This window comes from Heterocephalus glaber, unplaced genomic scaffold, assembly GCF_053883595.1.
Source record: "Heterocephalus glaber isolate CG9 unplaced genomic scaffold, H.glaber_assembly_v1.0 deba00000122, whole genome shotgun sequence".
NCBI classification, from domain to species: Eukaryota; Metazoa; Chordata; class Mammalia; order Rodentia; family Bathyergidae; genus Heterocephalus; species Heterocephalus glaber.
This window is the reverse complement of record NW_028258138.1, coordinates 85,889,547-85,901,691: the sequence shown is the minus strand read 5'-3', so window position 1 is coordinate 85,901,691 and position 12,145 is coordinate 85,889,547. Positions and strand designations below refer to the sequence as shown.

Below are 12,145 nucleotides of genomic sequence, written 5' to 3'. Positions count from 1 at the left end.
AAGGGGACTGAATCAGTAATCAAAATCTCCCAAAAGTCATGCGTGCTCCTACAAGCCTGAAACTTGGCACTCTGGGAGGCTGAGGCAAGAAGACCACAAGTTCAAGCCCAGTGGGGAAACTTAAAAGACTCAACAAGAGCCTGTCTCAAACCAAAATTTAAAAAGGGATAGAGATGTAGCTCAGTGTGAGGCCCTAGGTTCAATCTCTACTACTGGAAGAAAAAACATCCCCAAATGAAAAGCCCAGGTCCTGTTCTCCCTGGTGAATTCTACCATACATTTAAGTATTAATACCAATTGTCATTCAACTCTTCCTCCAAAAAACTGAACAAGAGAGAACTCTTTCAAGTCATTCTACAAAGCCAACATTACTCTAGTACCAAAGGCAGGCAAAGACACTGTAAGAAAAGAGAACTGCAGGCCAATTCCCCCAATGAACAGATGCAGAGATTTTTAACAGAATACTACCATCAGCACATTAAAAAGACTGTATACCACAAGTGAGTTAGACTTATAACAGGGATAAGGACGGATCAACAAATGCATATCAACAAATGTGATACACGACATTAACAAAATGAAGGCAAAAACATAAAACCATCATCTCAACAAATGCAGGAAAATACTTAACAAAATCCAATACCCTTTCACAATAAAAGCTCTCAACAAATTATAGAAGGAACACACCTCAACACAATTAAGGTCATATGTGCAGGTTCACAGCTAACTTCATCCTCAACAATGAAAAATTGATAACTTTTCCTCTACGATCAGCAGGAAGGCAAGGATACCTGCTTTCAGCACTTCAATTCAACATGGTATTGGAAGTCCTGACCAGAGCAATTAGACAAGAAAAAGAATTAAGAGACATGCAAATTGGAAAGGAGGATTTAAAATCATCTGTTGGCAAATGATGCGATCTTTTTATAGAAAACCTTTAAAAGTCCACCAAAAACTATTAGAACTAATAAATGAATTCAGTAAAGATATACAAAATCAACATACAAATGCCTTAAACTTATGAGAAAGGAAAATAACGATTTGGGGTAACGCCCGAATCCTCACTGCTAATGTGAGACGAATTTTTGAGTGGGTAAAGGTTGCCCCTAAGGTGATCCACCTACTTTGCAGGATGCCTGGGAGTCACAATCTGCCCAACCCCTACACTCTTAAAAATCACACTGTCCTTCAGTGGTTCTGGCGCCTGCCTTGCAAGCGCAAGGTCCCGAGTTCAATCCCCAGTACCAAAAAAAAAAAAAAAAAAAAAAATCAACATACAAAAACCAGTTATAGTTCTATACACTAATAATCAACTATCCAAAAAAGTAAGAGCACAATCCCATTTATAATAACATCAAAAATGAGAAGAAAAAATATCTTGGAATAAATTTAACCAAGGGAGTGAAAGACACTGAAAACTATAAAACAGTCATAAAACAAATTGAAGATGATACAAATAAATCAATATTCTGCATTCATGGACAACGAGATGTTATCTAAATGTCCATATTACCCAAAATGACTTTTCAACTCAAGGCAATCTCTATCCAAATTCCAATGGCATTTTTTACCAAAAAATAAGAACAAAAATCCTAAAATTTGTATGGAACTACAAATGACCCCAAATCGCTAAAGCAATCTTGAACAAGAGCAAAGCTACAGGTATCACATCTCCTGATTTCAAATAATATTGCAAAACCATAGTAATCAAAACATTGTGGTACTGAAATAAAAAGACATGAAAAATCAATGGAACAGAATAAAAACCCTAGAAAAATATCCAAACGGATACAGTCAATATTCTTTAACAAAAGTGTCAATAATATACAATGATGAAAGGACAGTCTCTTTAATAAAATGTTGGGAAAACTGGATATCCATGTGCAAAAAACTGGATCCTTACAATACACACAAAAATCAACTGAAAATGAAAGACTTAAACACAATACCTAAAACATACAACTCCTAGAAGAAAACAGAAGGGTAAAGCTCCATGACAATGATCTTGACAACAACTTTTTAGATATGACACCTAAAGAAAATAAAAGCAAAACCAGACAAGTGGGAAACTACTGTACATCAAACTGAAAAGTTTCTACACAACAAAATGAAAAGGCAAACTACAGAATGGGAGGAAATATTTGCAAACCCTGTATCAGCATAAGAAATGGCTTTCCCATCCCTAAAACAAAGTATCTGACACCCTCACCTTAAAGGAGGGGCTTAATTTGGCTCACACTTTGAGGGGATTCAGTCCATGGTCAGCTGGCTCCAAATAAGCAGTATGGTAGAGGGCATAGCAAAGGAAAGCTGCTCACCTCATGGCAGCCAGAAAGCAAAGAGAGACTGAAGGAGATGGGGAGCCAGACAGACCCTCCAATGGCACACCCTCAGTGACACACCTCTCCCAACCGGGCCCCAACTCCTAACAGCACATTTAGCTATGAACTCACCAATGGATCAATCCATGGATGGGTACAGCACTCACATGATCCAATCACTCCAAAAGCCCCACCTCTGAACATATGGGAACATTCTAGATCAAAACCATAACAAACATATGCACTCAACTGCAAAAACAAAAAAAGCCAAAGGGAAACACCTATAACTGGATTTATAAAACAGGAAAAGGACCTAAATCAATATTTTTCCAAAGACATACAAATGGCCAGAAGGTATGTGAAAAGGTGTTCAATATCACTAAAGATCAGGAGATGCAACTTTAAGCCACACTGTTGTCTCATATCACTGTTAGGGTGGCTATTATCAAAATGTCAGAAGATGAGAAGTGTAGGCAAGAATATGAAGATAAGAGAACTCTTATAAACTACCGCTGGGAATATGTACTATATATCCATTACAGAAAAGCACTATGAGGTTTCTCAAAAAATTAGAAATAGAACTACCACATGACCTAGTGTTAGGGTTTTAAATGTCCCCCAAAAGGCTCATATGTTGAAGGCAAAAGGTTCATATGTTGAAAGTTTGATGCCCACTGCAGCCATGTTCAGAGGTGGGGCTTTGGGAAAGTGATTGGATCAGGAGGGCTCAGATCTCATCACTGAATTCATCAACTGATACAGTCAGCCTTGAAAGGTCTGTTGGGAGACGGTGGTAACTGCAGGAGGGAGAACTACTTGGAGGAAGAAGGTCATCAGGGTGTGCCCTCGAAAGGTCTATCTGGTGCTTGGCCCTTTCCTCTCTCTGTGGTTGCTGGCCACACCAGGAGGTAAGCAGCCTCCTTTGCTACATACTCCCACTGCTGTGACATTCTGCCCTACACCTCGTATCCAAAGCAATAAAACCAATGAGGCACAAACTGTTATCTCTCCAACTGTGAGCCAAAATAAATCTTTAAGATGATTCTCTCAACTAACACACTTAGCAATTCCACTTCTGAGTATTTAGCCAGAAGAACAGAAATCTGCACTCATTTTCACTGCACCACTCACAACACCCAAGACACAGAAACAACTAAGTTGCCAGATGCATCCATCAATGACTAAAGAGAACACTGCATAAACACACGCACACAATGGAGTATTATTCAGTCTTTATAAAGAAAGAACTGTGGCTATCTGCAGCAACCTAGGTGAATCTGGAGGACATTATACTGAGTGAAATAAATCGGACAGAGACAAATACTCTGTGACATTACTTATATGTGGAACATGAAAAACTCAAGCTCAATCAATGAAGCAGAGTAAGATGGTTACCAGAGGTCAGAGAATAGGGAAAAGTGGGAAGATGTTGGTCTAAGGATACAAACTTTCAGTTACAAGTTCTGGAGACATACTGGATAGTACAGTAAGTATAGTTAGTTATAACATACTGTACACTTGAAATCTGCAAAGAAACTAGATGAGTGAAGGCGAACCTCTTAGAGCTTTCAATGATACAAACAGCCCAATGCAGCACACATGCCATAGTTTTGCTACCACTGGACTAGATCATACGGACTCACCACACCCACACATACACACAAAGGCTAACTACCTAAAGTAATGGGTATGTTAATTGGTTTGATTGTGGTAATCACTTCACAATGTATTCACAGTACATCAAAACATGACACTACATCTTAAATATAAATAATTTTTATTAGCCCTCAATAAACCTGGGGAAAAAGTTAATCCTAGTTCCAGTCTTTGCTGGTAATAAAAATTGCTACTCTAGTAGTAAACTGTTCACCTTCCCCTAATGCTCAATATTTTATATAAGTATGTTAACATGTCTCAACCTCCATACACTGAGGTTTCACTTAATGAAATTAAGTGAATATGAATGAAGAGTTATAACAACACCACTCTTTTCTTTCCAATTCACTTTAAGATACATAATGGAAAAGACAGGTTTCTAGGGAAACCTATCTTTAATACTTCAATTTCCTGTCTAAGGAAGTGAATATGGCAAGTAAATGTGAACTTCTGCATTTCAACAAATATTTACTGGCCCTTTTTTAATATGACACCTTGAGGAACAAAGATGAATAAGACATACAGGGTAGTTGTCTCCACCTCAATGACTATGAATTAACCTTAGCAAAAGTCATTTCAATCCTTAAGACAAGTAGCACTATGTTTATTTCTAAGCAGTAAGCATTATAAGGCAACGTTTACTCATTTTGATGGTCAACAAAATTAATCTTTATCATCAAAAGCATATGGCAAGAAAACCAAGGCTTATGTGCTTGGTTTTAAACCCCTCCCACTGTTTACAGGATGAGATCAGGAGCGGGTCTCTAGTTGTTCTCTGTGAGGGACCCATGCTGGACCATAGTATGTGCTCATGGAAGAGACAGTAGGAGAAATCCCTAAGAGTGACTTGGCCTCTACTCAACTTCTGGGAAAAGAGGAAGGGAGAGAAATGAATTATAAGCAATATGGAAAGAACTTATACTAACATTTCTTAATTTATTTACCTTATATATTTTTCTCTTCTTAAATTACAAAAGGTTCCTTTTCCCACTTCTGTCCTCTCTCTTTTCCTGTCCTGTGATGAGACTTTTATATCTGACAGAAGTTCAGGAAGCAGCTTCACCTGTGCCCACAGTATGCTAATCTTACCCAAGTGTAAAGGGGCTTTTCTCTCTGTAATTCAAGGCTGGACTTTTTTTTTCAGAAGGGTGACAAATCCACATTTAATAGGAATTAATAGCACATACCAGTCCTCTCCCATTATCCTCAGGACCCCATCCCACTCCCACAGATCAAAAGGAGACACAGGTCCCTTATATAAAATGGTACACAAAATCATCTCTAGATGACTTGTAATATCTAACCCAATGTAAATGCTATGGAAATAGCTGGCACACTATATTGCTCAGGGAATAATGACAAAACAAATCCTGTACATGCTCAGTACAGACACTATTTTAGGGGCAGAGGGAGAATATTTTCAATTCACAGTTGGTTCAATTCATGGATGCAGAAAGATGTGGAGGGCCAACTATTTGTAGTCTATCATTCCACCGTTTTTAGTTTCTATTTTACTGCCAAATCCCTAAAGGCCCACATTTTGGCAAGCATGGCAGAAAATGCTTCACCTACTGATTTCTCAATTACTGAAGGCCATACACACTTTACATCCAAGAACAAGTTCTGCTGGCTTCCAATCTCTTCACCTATACTCTATCCCCTGTACGGTCCCTAGATTCCTTTTAGAGCTTTCAATGATATAAACAGCCCACTGCAGTATGCATGCCATACTATGTTGGCTGCCACTGGCCTAGAAAATGCTGCCTACTGAAACCCACTTAAAGGCAAGACTGTCAACAAAGCAGGGAGTGTTATTCTAAAATCAACCCTCAAAGACTGGTCCAGGTGGTACCAGACACTTTCAAACATTTCTACACAAAAGAAAAAATCAGACATTTACCTTTCCAGTTCCATTATAAGCATGTATTTCCTGCAATCTACTCTTGAGTCAGAAATGAAGGAAGAAAGAGGGTGTTTCCATTAAATAATTTCACTTTCGCGTTAAAGAAGAGTTAGGCACATGAAAACACATGCTTGCCTTCCTACCATCCCACATGACAAGAGAGGTGAGCATACCATGTCCCTAGAACGTGTCCTTATGAATAAAACTGCTGAAGATTTGAGTCAGCTGACATTTTTATAGGCACTCGTGACAGATGCAACCTTAAAGTAGTAAGTTTTCTTTATTAGGGGTTATTATGAGGGCTGGGGCTGTAGCTCTGTGATCCAACACTTGCCTAGCATGTATGAGGCCCTGGGTTCATCCCGTGCACCACAAAATAAATATTTTTTTGTAAAAACTTATTTTACCATTCAACCAAGATGAAGCCCACCGAGCACTTAATTTTTTAAAGCAGATTGCACAGTTGACCAGCATCACCAGGGGGGTGAGGAAAGCTCATTTCCCCTTTCCAAGTGCGCACCTGTGGCCGACTCCAGGGAAACACAATGGAGCGGCCTAGGGGAAACGATCACACTTCCCCTCGGCAGGAATCGCTCTGGAAATTACAGGGCACCCCTGGGAGAGGCGCCCCGGGAGCCGGGCGGGGGCGGGGCGGCCGATGACGTCATCCCTGGGTACCCCTTAGCGACGCCCGAGCCGCGGCCTGGGGACCGCTCCCCGCCGCCCGGGGGCAGGGGCGCCAATGGGGGGCCCCGGCCCGGCCCGGCCTGCGGGACGCCCGGCGGGGCTGCACCTGCTCCCCGGTCCCCGCCCGGCCCGGCCCCTGAGGAGACACCATACATCGTCACGCCGTTGGAGCTGCTCCGCGGCGGCTGCTTGTCGGGCTCGGGGGCGCGGGGCTCGGCAGGCTGCGGGCGCGGGCTGTCGTCGCCGGCCACCGTGGGCTTGTCGGTGTCCGCCATCGCGCCGCCGCGCTCGCTCAGGGCTCCGCGCGCGACAATGGCGGCGGCGTGGCCGGGAGCGGTAACGGACCCGGGTTTGAAAAGGCCCCGAGCGCTCCCAGCCCGATCTCGCGAGAACTGGCGCGCGCGGGCGATGGGGGGGCGGGGGCGCGAGTCTGGAGGGGGCGTGGCCAGGCCCCTCCCACGGCCCCGAGGGTCGCGCTGAGGACCCGGATCCTCCGCGGCCAGCCGGGTGGGCGTCGTGTGCGTCAGAGATGCGCGCGCAGCCCCCGCGGTACCGGCGGGTGCCTCTGTGGGTGCCTGGGAATCCGGACGACGGGACTGGCTGTCCCAGAGGGGGAAGATTTGTTTGGGACTCGGCTATGTGCTTAGGGGGCAAAATAAAAACAATTTCTTAGGGCAGCAGTCATTGGGGAGATCCATAATTTTCATATGGGTCGGCAAATAATGGACATTTGGGGTTTTGGTTATGTGTTTATGAAGAGCTGGTGGCTACTACAAGAAGCAGGTACAGGCTCTCGAATTTATTCATCATACAACATTTTTAAAGTCAGATTTTTTTCCCAAAGTCTGAAAAAAACGTATTAACATTGGTCAACTCTTGGGCACTGTCATTATACTTAACACTAAAACAGCCCTTTTCAGCTGAAAAGTTCAAAGACCTTTCCAAATACGTCTTTTCCTAAAGGTGGAGATACATGGTTCTCATGCTTTGCAAAATAGGACGCGCACGTTCGTACTAAAGTTGTACTGAGAAACTGAAACTCAACGCATAATTTCTGCAATGTGTAGGTTTCTGCCACCTGCCAAAAATACTATAAAATATCTGACTGAATGCCTAGAGTTGACTGACTTTATAAGAACATTTTCATTTTAATCATGACAAGAATATTTGGTAAAATACTGCCGCTGAGGGACTGCCTACATTATTTTATAAGCACAACGCGTGCTATGGTGCTTGCTACATAAATTGTTGATCCCCAGTCACCTCTGAGCCCACGCGTTTGGAGTAACGCAAGGACCACCGGATGTAGCAGAGAAAAATCAAGTGTTGGAGCCCCTGCTCCCAAGTTTTCTGCCTGTAACTCCTTAGGCGAGTCCTCCTCACTGTGCACGGTAAATAAGGACACCAGTTCCTGCCTTGCAGGATTGACTTGAGGATTAAAAGATAGCTCTTTATAGGTATAGGACGAAGTACAGGGTATTAAATTCCTATGTCTGAAAGCCTTGGGCAGGGCTTTAGTCAAAGAAACCAGGTGATTTTCCTATGGTACTAAGTTACCAGTACTTTCAAAGTATTCTTCATTCCCTGTTATTCCTTTGCCACAGTTGAACTTTTTTTTTATTAATTTTGTTGGTACATTTTAGGTATACAATATAATGGCATTCATCACTGGAAATTTGCACCTTAATATAATCTCTCTTGGTTCTTATTTCTTACCCATTCCCCTGCCGTCCCGTCAACCCCTCCATCCCTCCCTATTTACAAAGACTGTTTCCATCTTTTCATTTTCTCATATTAATTTCATTCCCTTCTTTCCTTTCTCCTACCCTTCCCACTTCCCCCTCCCCTTTGCCCCTTTTCTTCCTATTTCACATTATCTGTTATACCTTTTAACCCTTACTTGCACTTTCAGTTTCTCACACTAGAGAAACTATTCGGTATTTACACGTGTGTCCTGTTTATTTCACTTAAGAGTATCACCTCAGTGTGCATCCATTTAGCTATAAATGTCTAATTTCTCATTTTTTATGGCTAAGTAGTACTTCATTTTATTAAAAAACCACATTTTCTTTATCCACTCTCCAGTCGATGGACATGTGGGCCTGCTTCCAAGTTTTAGCTATTACAAATTGTGCTGCTATGAACATGGGTGCACATATATCACTGTGGTATGATTCTTTTAATTCTTCTGGGAAGATACCCAGCAGGGAAATAGCTGGGTCAAATGGGACTTCCAGTCCTAGTTCTTTGAGGTATCTCCATACTGATTTCCAGAGTGGTGTGCTACAGTTGAACTTAATGAAATTTAATCTCACAGTTGCTGATATAATAGATTTTTGCAAAAATCTTTCATCAGTTCAATTCAATGTTTTTAAAGAGGTTTTCATGCTTAAAATCAGAGTAATGGACAGATGAAGAACACAAAAATGAGTAGCACTCAGGGGAGGACTGTAATAAAAAGAACTATTTGAGTGCTATAATAGATATGAGAGCAGTGTTGTTTAAAATTTATTTACAAACAAAATTTCAGTGCTGTCAGAGAAAGGGGGCAAAATATAATTTAAAATTATTTACAAATGCAAGAGACATGTCTCGCATGCCGTAATGTACCAATAAAAATACGCCATTAAAATATCTTGATTGCCCCTATAAATTGTAGACCTAAGTCAAGTGCTCTAGCATGCTGTCTCTTAGTCCTGGTTTGATAAATGCATAAAGAGTGGAGATTAATTCTTACCAGGGATCAGTGAGGGTTTGCAAAAAGAGCTGGATCTTGAAAGATGAGAAGTATTGGGGCAGTGCTGTCAACATTGATCTTTTCTCCTCTCTCTTTCTGTTAACATTGTTCTTGCCTTAGCTAAATCTGCAAAAGATAAAGAAAACATAGCTATTAGTAATTCATTGCTGGATTCTATGTGTACATTTTCCTCCCCTGTTCACCATCTCCTGTTTTTTGTGGTTGTTTTAGTATAGGTATGCACATTGAAAAATTCTTAAATGATGCTCAAATTTTGTATCTCCTCATGGTTCCCACTGCAAAATTTTTATCTTTTGCAAGTGCACAAAAAGTATTTCTGGTACAGTGTCACATAACCACTTGATTTGCTTACAACAAATCTGTGTGTATGTGTGTGAAAATATTGCACATATCTAGAAATGTGGGCTGAAAATTCCAAAATCATTTAGTAAATAACTGAATATATAGAGATAGATATAAACACAGATATAATTGAAGAAATCTTGTGTGGCAGGGACTAGAAATATGGTGCCTTAAACAAGCTGGACTTCATTTCTGTCTTCAGTGCAAAGAAGTACAGGGAGAACATCCCAGGGAAGGTGTAGCGGCTGTTCCATCACCACAGGATCCAGCACCAGCTCCCCCTCATCTCTCAAGTCCCAGGATCCTCAAGGGTGCCCCGGGGGCCGAGGTGGCCACCTGGTATGCAGGCAGCAAAGATGGGAGCGTCCTATCCTGGAGCCCAGTGATGGGCTAGAAGTGGAGCTCCAGGGGCTGGCGGTTGGATCTGTGGCAGTGGACACCCAGGGAGTCAATTCCCGAAGAAGGGCGCAGAGTGGGACCTGGGATGTGATCGCCTCCCTTGTGATTAAGAATTAAATGGTAAAGCGCAGCAAAATGAAGCGAAACAAAAAGTGTAGTTTGATCTGTAAGTCAGTCTTCCTGATTGAGTATATACATGAATGCTTGTTTTGGAAGCACTGACTTTCCAAAGTTTAGAAAGTAAAATATTCTTTCTTTTTTGAAGTTAGAGGAATTTATAACTTCTAAAAGGACTAGGGGGTATATTTAAACCCCATTTATATTTATTTCCCTTTTTTACTAAAAGGAAACTCATTCTTTTGGTGAAAATGTGGATGTTGGTTATGGACAGTAGAAAGGAAATTTAATCTTATTCTGATCTGTTTCTCTCTCTCTCTCTCTCTCTCTCTCTCTCTCTCTCTCTCTCTCTCTCTCTCTCTCCTCTCTCTTTCTCTGACCACTACCACCACTCTGCTTGATTTAGGCATCTATTTTTTCAGCATTTAATATTCCAAACATACATCCTATAGAAAGGTCTCCACTAGTAAGTGATGTTTAGAATTAAGACAGGTACTCTCTGGCTTAGTAATTCCTGGAATTGGACTACCTTGGTCTCAAGCCGTCTGAAATATGGCAATATTTTTAACCATCCTCAGTTTGGTATCATAGCTCAAAGAATATTAATGAAGAGGATTGCTTTATACCAATTTTTTTCAGTAAGAGAACTGAACCCAGAGCCTTCATACTGAGCTACATCTCCAGCCCTTTTCATTTTTTATTTTGAGATAGGGTCCTACTAAATTGCCCAAACTGGACTTGAACTTGTGGTCCTCCTGCCTCAGCTTCCCAGGGTACTGGGATTACAGGCTTGCATATACCACCACACCAAGCTCAACTATTGTTTTTTAATTTAAATAATTACACTTTTTGCAACATCATTCTCAATTTTCAGTGTCAACATTTGGAAAACATTTCTTAAGAGTGATGAATTATAGGGTTAAGTTCACATGCAATTCAGTATATTTGATGATAATCCTATAGATAGTGAAGACTGAAATAATAACTGAAAAAATCTGTCTTCTTATTTTTATTTGCTGACAAGAAACAAATTTATTTATACTAACTATGAATGTTACTGAAAGTGTGTATCTCCTAGCCTCACTAGCAGCCACACGTGCCAGAGGGACTGTAAAATATAAGTAGAAATGGTATGAGGACCACACCAGAAGTTCCTGAGTAGAAACCCCTTATCCAGGAGATCAACCCCTTTGTCCTCTTTGACCTCCTCCTGCTGCTGGCTTGGAAGGGACCAATGATGTCTGTAAGAGCAGCAATCATGTCGGACCATGAGTCACCTTGTGATCGGAACCCAAATGCAACAAGAAGAAATAAACTAATAAAAAAGAAGAAATAAACTTCCAGCCTGCTTAATTGCTGTCACTTGGGGTCTTACAACTAAACTTAACATTGATGCTCATAGTTTGTAATTTGAATGACTGATTTACTCAACAGTTTATTCCACACCATGGTCATTCAATTACTACTTTAAAAATGTTTTTCTGAATACATCATCTACATTTGTTTTGGTTCACTCCTTTGATTGCGGCTATAGACCACCACAGGTTTCCTATCTGATATCCATTCTTCATATTCCTTACTGACAGCATTGTGATTTTGTTTAGGGTCCTAATGTGCCAACTGAAAATATTAGGAGTGACATGGAACACAGATCTATCGGATGAGTTGTAAGGAATAATATACCCGGAATTCTAGATTTCATTGCTTTTTACCTTCCTCATAAGTACTTTGCTTTCCTTCCCTACCTTAGCATCTTGAAACTGTGAATTAACCAGGGTGAGGAAAACCCCACAAGCTCAGGATGGCAAAGCCGAAAAGAAAGAAACCAAAACACCAGGACCTTAAACAGCCTTTGCATAAGCCCTGGACTTCCCTTCACTAAACTTCATGTTTGGGGAGAGAAATCATTTTCATTTCCTTTAGCTATCACCGTTGGCTGTCTGTACCTCTGTTTCCTGAAAA

General features: G+C 41.1%; 1 protein-coding gene and 1 non-coding gene across 2 annotated transcripts in view; one reads left to right on the top strand and one right to left on the bottom strand.

Annotated features, from left to right (window-relative positions):
• The window catches only part of Myef2 (myelin expression factor 2), a 37,321-nt gene extending 30,382 nt beyond the window's left edge, over positions 1-6,939 (bottom strand). The window contains exon 1 of the mRNA XM_013074493.3: positions 6,721-6,939. Coding sequence (XP_012929947.1) covers positions 6,721-6,842 — 122 coding nt within the window. The 5' untranslated portion in view covers positions 6,843-6,939. The remainder of the gene's footprint in view (positions 1-6,720) is intronic.
• Positions 1,008-1,157, top strand: LOC147830558 (U12 minor spliceosomal RNA). Its single transcript, XR_015439424.1, has one exon. It is a non-coding gene; the product is annotated as a U12 minor spliceosomal RNA (small nuclear RNA).
• Positions 6,940-12,145: the final 5,206 nt, after the last annotated feature.